Source organism: Astyanax mexicanus, chromosome 1 (genome assembly GCF_023375975.1).
Source record: "Astyanax mexicanus isolate ESR-SI-001 chromosome 1, AstMex3_surface, whole genome shotgun sequence".
NCBI classification, from domain to species: Eukaryota; Metazoa; Chordata; class Actinopteri; order Characiformes; family Acestrorhamphidae; genus Astyanax; species Astyanax mexicanus.
The window spans coordinates 75897213-75914334 of record NC_064408.1 but is presented as its reverse complement, the minus strand read 5'-3'; the positions used below and the strand labels follow the sequence as shown (position 1 = coordinate 75914334).

General features: G+C 35.3%; 1 protein-coding gene across 1 annotated transcript in view; it reads left to right on the top strand.

The window, feature by feature from the left end:
* mboat2b (membrane bound O-acyltransferase domain containing 2b) overlaps positions 1-17122 on the top strand; it is a 61285-nt gene that overhangs the window by 21043 nt on the left and 23120 nt on the right. Inside the window, exons 2-3 of the mRNA XM_007235243.4 lie at positions 8080-8225; positions 15147-15224. Of these exons, the coding sequence (XP_007235305.1) occupies positions 8080-8225; positions 15147-15224 (224 nt within the window). The remainder of the gene's footprint in view (positions 1-8079; positions 8226-15146; positions 15225-17122) is intronic.

The following is a 17122-nucleotide window of genomic DNA, read 5'->3' as shown; positions in this document are numbered from 1 at the left end:
CAGTATATTTGAGCCTCTGTTCAGACTGTTCTGTTTTTAGCAGGGCAGATGGCACAAAAGGACACATGATATCTGAATTGAATTTAACTGGATTCAGGCCTTTTTATGAGGTTTCCATTCTGATTCTAATTTGATTTCTGGACATAAACATGATTTCTGGACATAAATAGAATGTATGTTATTTTTAACATTTGCAACATTTGACTGTAACTATCACCAATTCTGGCATCAAGTGTGATGGCACATGTTGGCACACAAATTACATTTTAAGCACAGGGAATTGAAACACACTTAAGACTGGCTGCATGATCAGTCCGAGCCACAGTCATCAAACAGTTATGTGATTTCTGTGGCAACTGCAGTCTGACGATACAAAACAACTAGAACTCTGGGAAAGTCAGTCTAAGTTTAAAACAAATATTGGTAAACAAATATTTTTTGATCTGTAATTCATTCTGATATTATTAGAGATGGTGTATCACTATTACTATTGATGGGAATTGGTATCAGGCTAAGGAGAACATGTCGGATTGGATGATGGGGAAAAAAGAATGATGAGATTCCTGTAACAAATCTACCATGAAATACAATAGTGCTCACTCACTGTATGAGGTCATCCTGTTAAAAGCAGCTCATTGTAAAGCGTAGGTTGTGTGGTTTTGTGTCGATACCTAAGGTTTCAACATAGTATCTTAAATGGAAAGAAAAGATGGCATTTATATTTTTTTTAAATGTATAGAAACATATTTTGGCACATCTCTATATATCTATTTATATTTAAGTAATTATGTAGCTCTCTTTATCAGATTTCTTAATCTGAGAAATCTTTTATACCTTACTCCATAATCTGAGTATTCTGTTTACATAACTATTTGAATAATCAGATAACTACAGTCATTTAATTATGGATGTATACGCACTCACTGTTTCTGTTTTATATTTACACCTTCAAAATTTTCACAAGCCTTGCCCAGTCGAAAAGGCACTAGCGCTAGGCTAAAAACAAACTGAGTAGCTTTACCATATTTTTTCATCTGCCTGATTAAAAACAAGGTAGACTACCTCAGCTAATTACCAAACTGGAGCTTAACATGTGTCAGAAGCAAAAATGACAACTTGTTATTGTTTTTACAGGTTTTGAAAAAGCTAATCCTTGAGCAGCATATGACAAAAATAAAACACTACAATCTCTTCAGTTTGCTAACAGCAAACCATACTGAGGAGACTTAATGAGAGGACAGTACCAGTAATTTTTAGGATGTTGACAGTGTTCTTAATACATGGCTATTCTTGGCTAGGCTAGGCTATTTAATTCTACAGGGCTACTGTGAGGGGTTATGGAGATGTAGACTGTTTTTTAAAGCCATTCATAAAAGGAAAATCCCTTAGTTTAATTGTGAGGCAAAATAACGGAGTTGTAAATTAATATGAAGAACTGCCAAACCAAAGTCACTTACTTTTTACTGTTTATACACTAAGAAATTGAACCTTAAAATACTCAATAAATGGATATGTATATTATTTCCACTTGGTCTGGCTCTCCTGTGTGCCTCTCCTGTGCTTCTATCTTCAGATCCCGGATTCATACACTAGCTCCACACCTACAGCCGTGTCTATCCATCTGTCGTTGGCCATATCGGATGTTGTTTGCTGGAGCCGGTGTGTGGTGGCTTCACACAAGGCTGTTGTTCAGAGAATTTTGGACCTAAACTAAGAAGCTCTGTGCATTCATGCATGTTTAAATGTCTGTGTTACTGTCACTGTAGTCGGAGGTGGCAAGCACACTCATCTTTGCGCCCTCACACGCGCAGGAACACATGCTGTCTGAGTGCTGCCTCTTTGGGCTTAGGTTACATGGGCAATAAAATGAGCATCTCTCGTGGCTTTGTCTGTGGCCACCTGCGAGTGTGTGAAGTGTGTCACGGCTCTTTTTTTCTGCCCCAGGATCACTCCTGTGGGTGGGGCTTTGTTTGAAATGGCACAGTAGTCTGGCTGCCACACTTCACTGAGAAAGGTTGTTGGTGTTTTTTTTTTTTGTAACAGAATGCGTGCTTTTGTGAGAAGAGTGGGCATTTGTACAGGCACTACAACACGATTATAAAAGTGCTTGAGCAATATGACAATATGGCATAATGCCATGTATTTATTTTTTATTATAATTATTATTATTTCCACTGCAAATTATTCCTTCTATAATGATTTACCCCTCACCTCAGTGTTTATTTTGGAGCAACCCCAAAATGTAAGGGTTGTTTTTGTCAAAACCTTTTTTTGCTTCTGGGTGTTGGAACAGATTTAGAAATGTCACCTGTAACTGCAATAAATGTGCAGCAGAATGCAATTATTTAGTATGTTTACTTTAAGCTATTCTTTAATGTGTAAATATTAAGCATGTAGATTTTTTGAGGTAAAAAATGTTCAGATGTTATTTTACAACCATGTTTACAAGCTCTCTTTTGCTGTTGGCTGGTTTACTTTAAGGCAGTGGTTCATGTTGCATGCCATACATTTTTTTTGCCATTGTAATAAAATAAAATAAAATGTTCAATATTTCTTCCCAGAGATTGTTGTTATCATCTTGGAGTAGTGTGCAGTTAGCTAGTTAAAGTGTTTATAAGCAATGTTAGCTTAGCATAGATACTCACTTTACTACCTGCTTGCCAAGTTTGAGTTATCCTTAAGTTATCCAAGTCTGTAGGCCTTTTCTTTAACTAGTCTGTAGGTATAGTGGATGCATGTCTTAGAAAACTGACCAAAGCTGGTTACTTTAACTCATGTGACAAATATCTGGATTGTATCCTGATAATATTTAAACCACATGCATTTATACTTGTGATAGAATTCTGCCCATAACAAATTATACTTTAACTCTTTCACCCTCTCCTACTCCCCCAATTGTGGCTCCATCATGTCTGCTACAAAACTTGAGGTGTCAATCCTCCACTATCTCTGACCATTCATCTCTGCAGGGACCCAAACTGATAACTGACCACTTGCCTCTGCAGGGACCCTCATCGTTTATATGCTAATTTGAAACCCCCATTAAAGTGACCACCCTGCAGTGTTCAAAGCAGGATCCAATGTATATAATGCCCCCTCAAAATATCCCCAGTTAGATTGCTTCTGAGCGACTGACTAAGCTGTGCCCGTGTAGATTTTCTGTCTGCACGTGAATAAACTCAAGTCAACTCTGAAGCCGTCTCCTGACTCCTGAATCGGACACCTGGTTCCTGAAGGCCGAATTTCTAACACTTGGTAATCAAATGTGTCTCTAGATGACTGAGCGAAATTCTGACTGAAATCCTAATTGTGTGTTTATTATTACTGGTGTTTTGATTGTCAAATGTGCTTGAATCATTGCACACAAAATGTAAGGTTTATTCCACACTACTATATTAAAGCATGATAACTGTTTTAGCTGGATTTAGTTGGTTATGGTGTCTAGACCTTGGCCTTTAATGTACATGAACTATGTGCACACATTGGTCACACTGAGAACGGCTCAGATTCTCTCTAATGAGAACGAGCTGTCTGAGTTTGCTCAACATACAGTGAAAATGAAGAGCCTGTGTCCTGAGGGGGAACTTTTAAGTCTGTTTATCCTCCAAGGAATCATCTTTGGAATTTTCATTTCAGGCACTTGAACATTAAGCGCAGCTCCACTGGTTGAAAAATGCTCTGGATCTTTGCTCTCTCTACTTTATTTGTGAAACTTCAATAGTGATATTATTTTGGCAGTCAGGGAATGGAACAAACCTCATAGGAATAAGCACCATTTTTACAGTTCATGTATCATTTGATGGAAAAATGCTTTTTTTTACTATCAGTTGCAGAATATTGTAAAAAAAAAAAAAAAATTTGTTTATATTTTTGTTGAATTCACTGTGGACCAGTACTGTCATGAGCATCAGATAGTAGATAGTATGTATTGTAAACAGATGAAAATCTTATTTGTTTTTTTGCTCTTGACATGCAGAGATAAGTATATTCCTATATACTAAGTATATATTTGTGTATGTTGCCGCTTTCAGACTTTTTTTCAGGCTGACCAGCATCTGAGATCAGATTTTGTGTTTACTATTGGTTTTCCTAAGTTTTTAAATCTAATATACAGTATAAACCTTCAGTATGCTGTCTGTGGAGTTCATATTTAAAAAATAAGTTACAAAAGCCTATTTTAAATTCATTGTTAATTGTGATGTCACAAACACCGATTTAAATTTACATTTCTCTGCCTTCAGCCAACAAAAGTTTAGGTCTGCTCGATCACACTAAAGTGTTTCAACGTACACTGTGCTTTGCTTAAAGGAGCAATACAAGGCAACCAATTAGAACAGAGATCATATATGTATCTTAGCCTTAAAGGAGAACACCAGTGTGAAATGACCTTGGGGTGTAGTGAAACAAGATAACGATTAGAAACCTTTCTCAAACAGCCCACAATCGTTCAACCCATCATACTAAAATACAGTGCTGTTAGCTGATGCTCCTAACAGGCATGCAGTGCTAGAGATAGGGGCATAATATTGCCCATGCAAGAAATGCCTATTTTTACACTGTTGACAAGCTCAAAGTAACTTCATACTTTAAGTCACATTAAGTCAATTGATGAGCAAAAACAAATAGGTAGGATAGGGAAATAGACTGCAAAATGTATTCTGTGGAAATGCATGAATTCCAGCTGTTGCTAAGAATATCTTGTGACTGTCATTTCTCCTTTTTAGGCACAGTACAAATTATTAAAAATTGCATATTTATCATTTAGTTCTAAATGATAAATATGTAATAAAGGTAATAAAATGCTCTGTTAAAATTAATGATGTATATTTTTATGCATAAAACCCAGCACATAAGCAAAGCCATAAAATATGAGTGTAATTTACAACATGGATACATTTAAATCTACTCATTTTTAAAATTGCTATTTTAATATTTCCTCTAAAGATGAATCTCTAGAAATATGCTAAAATGATAAAGATGACATTGGGAGTGTTACAGGCTGGATTTGTTACATAATTTGATCTGTCATTCATATCTGACCAATAACTTTGTTGATATGCTTTGTACTGCCTGTGTTTGATTTAAGAACCTCCTCTGATTAGAAGGACTTTAGTTCTGCTTGATTACTTGACGTTCTTTTGTGCAAATGGAGCTTTTGTTTTTGTGTCTTTTAAACGTAATTGGAGGTCTAGTGTTACAGCGTCCTGCCAGCATTGTTCAGCATCGTTTTCTTTCTCTGTCTCCCCCTCCTTCCATTTGCTAGGCAACTTATAACCTGGGGGCTGTACATCATGCTGCCAAGAATCTCCCATAATGCCCTTGGTCGGCTCTGTGGGCCTAGCTGGGCTGTGTGACAGATGTATTGGATGTCTCGGAACAACAAGCGCAGGGACTGACTGTAGATGAGGCCTGTCTGTGCGAACTGTGTAGTGAATAACTGGTGGAGGGCTTTATTATCTCCCTGTGTTGTACATGTTCCCCCTGATTTTTGTCCACAGAACTCTGTTTGGGGACTTTATTTGGGGTTTATTTGCCTTGTGCCGAGATTGAACTGCAGGGCATGTTTTATTTTGTCCTCATAGTATTGAGAGCTGTATGTAACTCAAGTATTCAGTACAGCATCTGAGAATGTGTCAGGGCTGTTGATTTATGCGATACATTAAAAACACACTGGTGAACCCTCAATGTGTCAAGGTGAGGTCCTGCTTGTATCATTGTAAATAAATGATGTGGTGAGTTCACATGAGCAAAAGATTAATCATTCTGCTAAGATCTGTTCTCTGAAATCTGTGTCTGAGATGTGGCAGTACCAACAGCTTCAAACCCATGTTCTTCTTCCAGTACTGATACTTAAATTGAGATAATCTAATAGACGTTATATTGTATCATTTTATTTTAAATTGTTCTTTAATGTTTTTAATGGTTAGTATGAGAGCTCTGCTCTAATTGGCTGGTTTAGTTCACCACAGAGGCTCGTACAGAAGCTACAATGCATGACATTACTTAGTATAGCTTTGTTTTGAACACTATTTTTAAGTGTTTATGAATATTGTTATTTGTTTTTGTAGTTTTTTCAGGTCTTGCTGGATAATGTTAATAACCTCTTGGTTTAGTGAGGGTTAAGGAGATGTTAAAGCTGGTCAGGTTAGGGTTAGCATTTAGCATGGACAACTATGCACATACCTGAGTGCTGCTTTACCTTGTGGCATTTCTCTGAGATTGGGTTTGTTTTTAGCCTAGCATAGCATAGCATTAGCTTAGCTTTCAGGCTTGCTGATTTTGAGTTCCAGACAGTGGCAGTTCCAGAAAAGCCGCTGTATATGTAAATATAAGAACTCAGAGGGTTATGTAACAGTTTGGAGGTTTCAGAATATATAAATTTTTGATTGTTTTTCATTTCTCACTGTGTGGGATCAGTTGGAGTGATTATTTTTCATTTAAACTCTGGAGTACATTGAGGGTAACATGTACAATGTAGCTTAGTAAAGAGCAAATAGGGATTGAATTTTAAAAATTATATAAAAAAGAAAATGTTATAGCATTATAGAATGTATTAATAAGATGATAGAACAGTACATATACATAACAGTACATAATTAAATAAGAAAATATAAAATAGTAAGCATAAATGAACATTAGTAAAAGATAAAAAAATAAAAATAAAATCATAAAAATAATAGAAGTACATCAATCCAAATAAACTAAATTAAAACAAATGAAAATAATGCTAGTTAAGAATTAATTAAGAATTAAGAGTAATAAATTAAGAAAATAAAACAGTCATCAATAACACAGTGAGGATTCATAATCTATACTGTGTATCGTGCAGCTTGGAGAGAGTCCTCGTAATGTCATAAACCTTCTTCCAGCTCAGGCAAAGGGCTTGCTACACTATAGGCTGTTGCTGCACACAACATTTGTAAACTATTGTTTTTATTATTAAATTAAAACTGATATTTGACCTACGCAATATAGGCTACATGGGATGCATGAATTGCAATAGTTTAAAGAAATTTTTAATTTGTAGTCAGCTTATGGTACAAATCACACTTCGATCATCTTAGTGTGAGATAGATGAGGAGGAGTTGATCAACAAACTGAACTGAATATTTTTTTATTATGTATATATTTATTACAAATATATGCATTTTTTACATACTATAATAATAAAATCTCTATTAAATGTTAACTTGCTTTAACTTAACATCATCAATGTAAACATAAATATGTAATATCTTATAGCGCTCTTACTTCAGCACGTTGTTGCAAGGTGTGGCCGGTGTGAGATCCTTTTTAAGAGCAGGAGTGGGAAAAGCAAAATAAGGCTTTATCTGGATGACAGGGCATTCTGGGTACTGTAGTGTTTGAGGAACACTTTTGAGAGTCAGACCAGTGTTTTACTTTTTAGATCCTGTTCGAAAGTGCTGAGGAATCATTCTTTAGACACTTTTTATATTCTTCCTCATGCTTGGCTTTGACAGTGCAATCTTTCCTACTCATTATTTCCTCTAAGACTAATATCACCTGTCAAAACACAGGCATGTTAAAGTGAGCCTGGAGCTCAGTTTGTCACCTGTCTGAAATAATAAACTGATCTGGAATTTTTAGCTTTTTAGAAGTTACAACATTTTGTCTTTGACAAATAACTGCCCATGTGGACCTACACATTACATAATCTCTGCTCAGCTTCTTGTCATGTCCAGGCTTTGGTTCCCTTGAGGAAATAACAGCTGAGCTTGAACTGCTAATCATCAGCCATAAGGCATTTTATAATTTTCACAAATGGCTGTAAATATTAGATCTAAAATCAAGGCTGTTAATAAGAAGTCTTCCCTTTGCTGAAATAACAGAACCTACTCTTCTGGCAGGACTTTACTGTAGATATGAGAAAAATTGCTGTGAGAATTTGATTACATTCAGTCAGACTCAGGATTGATGTTGGATGATAAGTTGTGGCATTTTGTTTAATATAATAATCAGTTACAGCTTGATCTAACCTGTGTGTTGTTAAAGCAGCCCATCGTGTTGTCTTGGTTTAATGATGAAGTTAGTCACTACTCTATTATTGTGTTTTTTTAGGTGAACTTCGTGGTGTGCCAGCTGTGTGCGCTCCTCACAGCCTTCTGGTTCCGCCTCTACCTGCACCCCAGTAAGACCAGTCCCTTTGTCAGGCATGTGGTGGCCACGCTACTGGGCTTGTACTTCGCTCTCTTCTGCTTCGGCTGGTGAGTTTCATCTTTCACTCAAGCACATTACAGGCAGTAGGGAATAGATTTGAGCTGACTGATGATAATATTGTATATTACTTAAAGATTCTGAATAGTACACATTTCCTAGTGAGCAATTTCATATATTTTTTAAAAATCTGAATCTGGACCACATGGATTTTAAGATGCACATAACTAGTCAATTGTGTCTGTCCTGTATTTAAAGTGTATTTAATTTTAATTTGTTTTAAACTAATAAACACAGAGCTCTGTCATTGTTGTTAATAATAATCTAAAAATATTACAGTAGGGCTTTTACAATAACTTTTAGACTATATATGTACATGGTAAGCTGAAGCCATTTTATTGCTTAATGAAGAAGCTATTTATGAGCTCTATTAAATATGCTATTAACACTAATAACTAACAAGGTATTAAACCATTCCAAATCCTTCTTCAAATAAGGTAGGTTACTGGAATGTGTTAGTACACTGCTTGGGCTAGTACAGGATATTGGAGAAAGTCACTATTTATAGGTTTTGTAATGGCATGCAGATGTTTGGGCATAATGAAAAGTTTTATGAGTTAAATATGAAACATTATTGAAGATTGTTGTATTATTATATTTGTTTTGTACAATTTAGAACAAAACAGGAACGTAGCACTCATTCAAAAGTATGGACAGTGGATTTAAGCTTTCAGATAACTTACAAAGATTTCAGCTTGTAATCATTATTACAAAAATCCAGGTGAAGATATTTTCAGTGCATTTTAAAATTGGTGACTGCTTAACCCTCGCCCCAACAAAAATATTAATAAATGGATGCTCATTAGGAACATAAAGGTCTGAAAGAGTATTCCAAATCATTTAGATAGTTAATGTGGTTTTGGTGGTTACTTAGTTTGTTATGGAGTTAAGATATAATTGTTAATAAGATCAGTAAAGGTAAATGTGAAGTCTGAATGATATGGAAAATATTCACATTAAACTGCTCATTGGATTTCTAGAACCTTATATCTGCAGGAAATTACATTCTGGAGTGGGGATGGACTTGTACTGTGCTGCAACACCTGCACAAATATGACCTTTATGTGAGAGTCAACAGAAAATAATTTGTTCTTGGCAAAAAATTCAAGAAACCTATGCACTATGCCTGATGCACAAGTCATATATAACTTTTTGGCTGAAATGAGCAAAAACATGTTTGGAGAAAAATGATTCAGAACTTTGCTGAAAAGAATAACTCTTCAGTTGTTAAGCACAATGGTGAATTCATGGAAGATCTAAGCATTTAACAACAATTTCACAACAACTGTAAATAGATTTGATTTCATCTTAATAAAATGTAACTATTATGAAACTATAAACTTGTCAGTGTAAAGGCGTTATTTATTATGGCCCTTTTTCCCTTCCAATAAACACTAAGACTGTATCAAAAGTGATTTGTGAAGGTAAATCTTTATAAAACATCTGTAGTGCTGTTTGGATTGGTGAAGAGCAAGCCTAGTCCTATATCAGGTTTTCGAAACCCTGTGCTATTTACAGAGCAAAGAAAAGCTTTGCTGCTAATGTTACATAAATCAGTGCAAATATTCTCAAGGCTATATCGATGTTTGAACAACTGTGTCTTTGACTTGTTAGCAGATGTGATTTAATAGAACAAACCGATCAATAAGGTTTACTCATATTAATAAGGCATGGACACCCGGGCAAGTAGCAGTCTCTAATTAGTTGCGACATGTTTACAAACCCCCATTAAAGTGTCACATTGTGCGCAGGATGTGTGTATTTATCTTGTATCTGTGTCTCTGTGTGTTTATTTCCTTGTAGGCACCATTTGTAGCGCCCATGTAAAAGTCAGATCAACCTCATCTCATTACTTTTAAAAGCAGAGGCACTGCATTTACTGCAGTAGCAGAATACAGATTTCTAAAGAAATATATCATATCATTTATTATAGTTTCAACATCACAATTTTATTTATTTTCCCCCTGGTTTCTTTTGTTTTTAGACAAGGAAAACCCCTTCCTGCCTAAAATACATGACAACAAATATAGTGAGAATGTTCTCTCCTCTTATTGGTCAGACCTGCCTGGACCAGGATCAAGAAAGTAAATACAGGAGTAAGATCCTGTGTAATGGGATGGTGTGTATTTCTGATCATTTTAACTTGCAACAGTGGAGGTGACATTTCTTTATAGCTGTAGTAACTATCTGGGTTATAATTCAAGTTAAACTGCACCTGAAAAGCCATTTAGCTCAAACTTGTGGAGTACAACTGATGGTTGGATCGAATCAAGGTAAAAAAAAAAAAAAAAAGCTGCTGCAGAGTTAATTTGAAACAAGACTGAGACAGAACAAACCAGAGTCCACTTTAACAGGACTAAAAAAGTGTAGGCGTGAAAACACCCAAAAATTGTCTAATGTTCTTTAGAAACAAATCTTGTGAACTGATGTTAAAAACATTTAGGCTAAAATATATTTAAAAAAAAGGATGCAGTATTTCTTGAAAAGAACATGATGCAACAAGATGACAGGAATCTTATGTAAATAGAAAACGTTTGTAAGGAAGAATAGATGAAAAATTTCCAAAACAATAATTGAACATCTCGTAGCTGCTTCAAAAACTGTTTATACGATGTGATATACAGCAAAAGAGTAATACCAAGAACTGACCATGCAGGGTCAATTTGCCTAACTTTTAATTGCTTAATAACGTAAAGAGAATGTTTGATATTTGAGCTTAAATCTTCAGGAAATATGTCATATTCTACTTTTTTTTTTACTAGTCCCCAATGTCTGCATGCTTCTTTACATGACTAGGGCATGCATGCCATTTAATGACTTTAGGGAAGGTTTAATTGAAGGACAGCACAGCATTGTGATTGGGGATTTTCTATTGAAATGAAAACATAAAATATAACAAGGCAAAATCCCTGTCTGGAAATCTGATATGTAGTGTTTAATTAACAGTATGCACATACTATGAATTGTTAAAAGTACAGCATTGTTTTTCCCACAACTTACCAAACAAGAGTGAAACAATCAGAACATTTTAAAATAATAATAATAGTTTGATCATTTATGCTAAAAAACTAACAAAAAAGATGAACTAGACAAGGAAAACGTAAGCAGGGGTTGTAAGTAATTGACATATAGGTTTAAGGATTAAACAGCTTCCCTAAGTGTAATGGTGCATCATGAAACTGTGCACTTAAAAAGGCCAAGGACACCAACAGCACAGGCACAAATGGCTGCTCCCATTAATGTACTCCATTACGTACAACCAGCTTTATACCTGAAGATGATAACTGTGAGCCTACAGTAAAGTGCCTTCTAGAGCTTTAACATGATGGACTCCTCTGTGGCCATACAGCATCAGAGCTATGATTGTCAAGGTCATGACTGCTATGACATTTATAACATGCCTTTTATGTGGGTTTATATGCAAAACCTAATCTAGCACTTCACCTTGTGCTGCTTCATTTGCATGGAGTTCCTATTTGGGTTCACAAACCATAGTGATGCTCAGGCACAACATGACCAACATGGGCGTGGTAGTGGGGGGAAAAGTGGACCTGACCACCCAGGGCCCAAGTAGAGAGAGGGGCCCATGAAAATTTTTGCTCACGTTCCTTGTGTACTGGCATGGATAGGGGCCCACTGTCACTGAGAGTGTACAGGGCCCCGAATTTGCTGCTACGCCCCTGATGACCAACATGTACCTTTCAAGGTCATAAAGATACAAACATGCTGTAGCACATATGCTGTAGTACTGAGTGCCTAGTGGATAATTCTCAGCTCTAAAGAGACACTGAACTGTTTAAAAAGGTCCAACTAAAGGTACATGCAAAAAACCATGTATGTAATACCTAACAGGACATAAACAGTGTTGGTTTTTGTAACATAATTTATGGACTGTAGTTCTACACTCCAAAAAAATAACAGTATTTTATAGGAGTCTGCCATATTGTATTGTACACAATAGCACTGTTGTAATTTAAATGAAAAAAAAAATCTGTATTGTAAAAATATATGTATATAAAAAAAATCTGTTTTCTGTCTTGAAAGCAGACTATTTGTTATGCTATTTATTGTTAAGCCTTAGGGGTATTTATCGTTGTGGTTTATATACATGCATTAAATATTCTGCATATTGTGGTAGATCGTTTGTATATTTTCGTAATAATTATTTTATACAAAACCAGAGTCACACACGGAATGTTTTTTTTTTTTACTAAATGTTTACATATGAATGTACAAATAAACCTTACCAATATTTTAGCCATATCTTGCATTAACCAGGGCAATAAAAATCCCAATAAAAAGTTATCAGAACAGGCCTAATTTGTAGTAAATACAAATGTAAAATTTTACTGCAGCATTTTATTTTGGTGCAGTAGTGTATATTCTTAAAATGCATTAATATTTCCTGCATTTTCTCATATCGCGGAAATACCCTGAAATGTTGTGAAATTATGTTAATGCCATGTTGCCCATCCCCTCTGTCTTAATGGTTTTTGGTTGGACGTACAGTTCTAGAGAATCTGACCTAATGGAAGCATTAAGGCCCTTTCACCATAGCTGTGTGTTCAGTCTGTTCATACCTCCTCTGCTTGTTTAAGGGGGGAGAGCAGATGAAAGAAGAAAAGCTGGAGCTCTTAATGAGTCCACTGAATGGATGTTTACTGACACACTGACCAGCTGTCCGGCTCCTGTGGAGGGCAGAACATTTAAGCTGACATGAAAGATTAAATCCCAGCATATATTATAGTAGTTTTGCTTTTTTACACATTTACACATAATTGCAGGAATTAAAAGTACAGTATGTTTGCCTATTGTGTCAACAGGCTTTCTTTCTTACAAGCCAGTGTAAATTCCCTTTAAACCCTCAAATATTTTCACGTAGGTCAATCACCACAGCTCCTTTTCACTCTGTCTAAACTGCCCTGTTCAAACTGGCAAGTTCAGGCATTTATTTCTTTAAATTACAATCTACCACTGCTTACACCACAATTTTTACACTTTTCTTACACTGTTCAATTTGTTCCAGTCTGCATTAGCCATTTGAAATTTACTTCAGCTTGAGTTCCAAATAGTCTTTTTGAGTGGCTGTTGTTTGAATGATAATGAGCTGGTGTTCAATGCGGTTAAATCAGTTAATATTAATACTTGCATAGCAGCTTACATTTTTATTTTATTTTTTGTTTTCCCATTTTCTCCCCAATTTACACAGCTTATTGCCTAACCCACTCATTAGGACTCCCCCTATCACTGCCCCAACCCCAGGAGAAAAGACCAGGAGTGATGACTAGCACATGCCTCCTCTGATACATGTGAAGTCAGCCACTGCTTCTTTTCGCACTGCTGCTGATGCAGCATTGCTGAGTATCATCACAGCGCACTCTGAGGAAAGCGCAGCGACTTGGTTCTGATACATCAGCTTTCAGACGCCATGTGCTTTGGCCACACCCTTTGAAGTGATGTGGGGAGAGAGCGCCCTCTAGCCTTGCTCTCTCCGGGGCTCCAGTAGCTGATGGCAAGCTACATGAACAGGATTTGAACCAGCGATCTCCTCAGCGCTAGCGATATTGAGAACAGTGCAGATTTATATCAGGGGAATTTTTTTTTGTGTTGCACCCCTATTATAAACTCATTTTTTTTTCATGAAAAATAAACAATAGGTACATATTACCATAAAATGCACACAGTTGCTTCCCCTTTGTCAAATTTTTCCCTGTTTTTGCCTTCACTAAAAATTGATGGCGCCACTAAAATTACAGCAGGAACACTTATGTGATACTTTTGTCTCTAGTCAGTGGAGACCCGAGTGTTAAACCATGGCACGTCTGTATTTTGTAATTGTTTCTGGTGGCAAGCCGCTCACAGTGAAAAAGACTGGAAATGTCATAATCATGTTTTAATCAATAGTTACGCACTAAAGACACTGAAGACAGACAGACTCTATGTGACCTTCTGCAAATGTTTCTCAAAAATGCAAATTATGGGTAATGTCAGTTTATTTCACATCTTGCAACAAAAAGAAGCAGAAAAAAGATTAACCTTAATTAAATTGTGATAAATGCAATTTATGCCCGATTCAATAGATCTGTAAGAATTGACCACAGATGTTCTTAGGTTTGAGGCATATATGCTAGGGGTGGGTGCTATGACCTGTAAATAATATCATCATATTTTTTTGCAGTAATGATATCATGACTCAGCAATATGACAAAACACTGAAAAATATTGTATTAATTTCAAGAACATACCACTGCAAAAAATACATTTTATTTAGTATAACAGTTGAAACATTCCATTTTCCAAATTTTATTATTTTTTTTTTTAACTTTTAAAGATTAATAAGTAATGTAACACAAAAAAAAATCTACAAACTACAAAAAACTACAAACATATAGCCAAAAATACGGGTATTTTGTTTGTGTTCGATACAATATTGCAGACCTTTAATTTATGCCATGAGGTATCTAGGAAGAATTAATATTGAATAATTTAAAATATGTTTTCCACAAGATCAGCTAACACCGGGAGAGAAATGATGCATAGTTTAAAATTAAACATTGGTCTAGTTTTGAGGTTTATGGCTGTTAGGGGGAAAAAGGTATGCTTTAGGATTGTTGCATCAGCCTACAAAAATTCCCTATTAAAAATGGATTTTGTTTACTTAGGCTGGGCTACAGACCTGCTTCCACTTTTACATCTCAGAGAGAGAGAGGAAGGGAGGTGCTGAGTGTTACAGTGAGAAGGAGATACCAGCTTTTCTTGCACAAAAATAAATGAAAATGCCCATTAAGAGATCCTGTATAACAGTTGCTGAAACAACTGTGGGTGTGTTTATTTGTGTGTGTGTGTGTATTACATTGCTGAATCAGTCTTTATGTGTGTTTAATATAAATCTCATTTTATTTTTCTGTCAGGTATGCACTTCATTTTCTGATGCAGAGTGGAATCACCTATGGGATCATGATCATTGCTGGAGTAGAGCACATGCACAAGTGAGTTACCTTCACTTTCATGCTGCGCAATCACAACTGAGACACTGTGAGCAGTGCAGCCTCTGCTGGTCACTAGTTCACCTTTTATAAGCTGTGTTAAATGTGAACTAGCTCATTTGTTTAGCAGTTTAGATCATACTCTGAAAAAGTGCAAAAAGGGTTCTTTGGGGAAATGAAAATGGAAAGGTCTTTTTTTTTTCAATATTTTTGTAAATTATGTGCAAATATGAAGACCCTTATAAAGCTTTAAGAATTGTCTTTCCAGACCCAACCCACAGCCTCGATGTGGAAAATGGAAATTGACCCTGAAGAATATCTGTATAATATAACACATTTATACATATATTATACAGATATTCTTCAGGATCAATTTCCATTTTCCACATCATATATATATATATATATATATATATATATATATATATATATATATATATATATATATATATATATGTCACATTTTTTCCCAATATTGTGCAGCCCTATTAAGTACCAGCAACACATCCAGTTATACAGTGTATTAACTCTGTTTAGCAAGAGCCTAATTTGGTAACAGGCTGTAATGTTTGTGCATTTTCAGCATTTGTTTTGTTTGGGATTAATTACTATTTGGATAATTGGCCGTCTTTATGACAAACTATAGTCAGCAGTGGGGCTTCTTGAAAGTTTACACAGTATGAAGGGCCTTCAAAGTTTTAGCTTATTTATATTCTCACACCTTATGTGTGGTTGTTAAAACTTCTTTTTGGCGTCATAGGGAGTTCCAATGTGGAACTGCTACAGACAAAAAATAACTAATGTAAAATAAAATAATTGTGTGAATGCCATATATATTTTGCCATATATGCGTTATTAAATTATTAAATATACTGCACTCTGTTAACTTCTGCCTCAAATTGAAAATGCCTGCTTACAATACTATATTGTCACAAATGTTATCTGACACCATGAATCATAAATAAGTCAATATACTTTACTAAACAGTGTACTCATGCAGTAATGGGTGTATGAGTAGATAAATCCAACCCTCTATCTTTATCATATGGTAATGATGTTGTTTTGTGATCCAGTCCAGCCTCCCTCAGAGACCGACAGACACTGATGAGGTAGTTAAAAATGACCTAGTGATGATTAGAATGGAGGGGAGAGCAGTCCCAGAGCCTCCAGTTTAAATGGAAATGAAATCTTATTATTGCCATTGTAATGTAGGGGAGCAAAGAGGATACAAACAAGACCAAACCACAGAAACAGAATAATGAGGAACTTAGAACAAACTTAGAAACAGGAACCATGGCTAAAGTAATGGTAATCAGTCATGCAGGGCTAAGTACAACTAAAGCAAATTAAGCCCTATTGAAGATGGTTTTATTTTACTTCAGAATGTAGAGTACTTTTAGAATAAATCTGATTACTGCATAGCTATTTTACCCTAATATACAAACTGACTTTAATCCAATAAATCCAAGATATAAGGGAAAAGGGGATGATACTAAAGTTACAGTTTTCTAACTTTATTTTATTTTTAACTTAAACTTACATTTCCAAATAGTAAAAAAGGTACTAAACATCTTACTGTATCTTTTAAATCTATTATTCTGTGTTTCTCTTCTTTTAAGGCACTGCTAGTCTAAAATGAAATTATGAAAATTAGCTCAAATCTGGTCTCGAATTATGAACTTCAACAGGATTCACTAATTAATTGTTAATAACTAAAATGTAACTGAATGAGAGTTTATGGATATACATGAATATAAGTAAAAGCATTCTCATTAAAAAAATAGGAAAGTATAAATTTTTTAAGTGCATATACCTGACTAAATGTTACTAGATACCATTTAAGGATGTAGCAATATATCATATTGTATCGACTTGTAGTAGAGAATATTGTTTCATGTCGT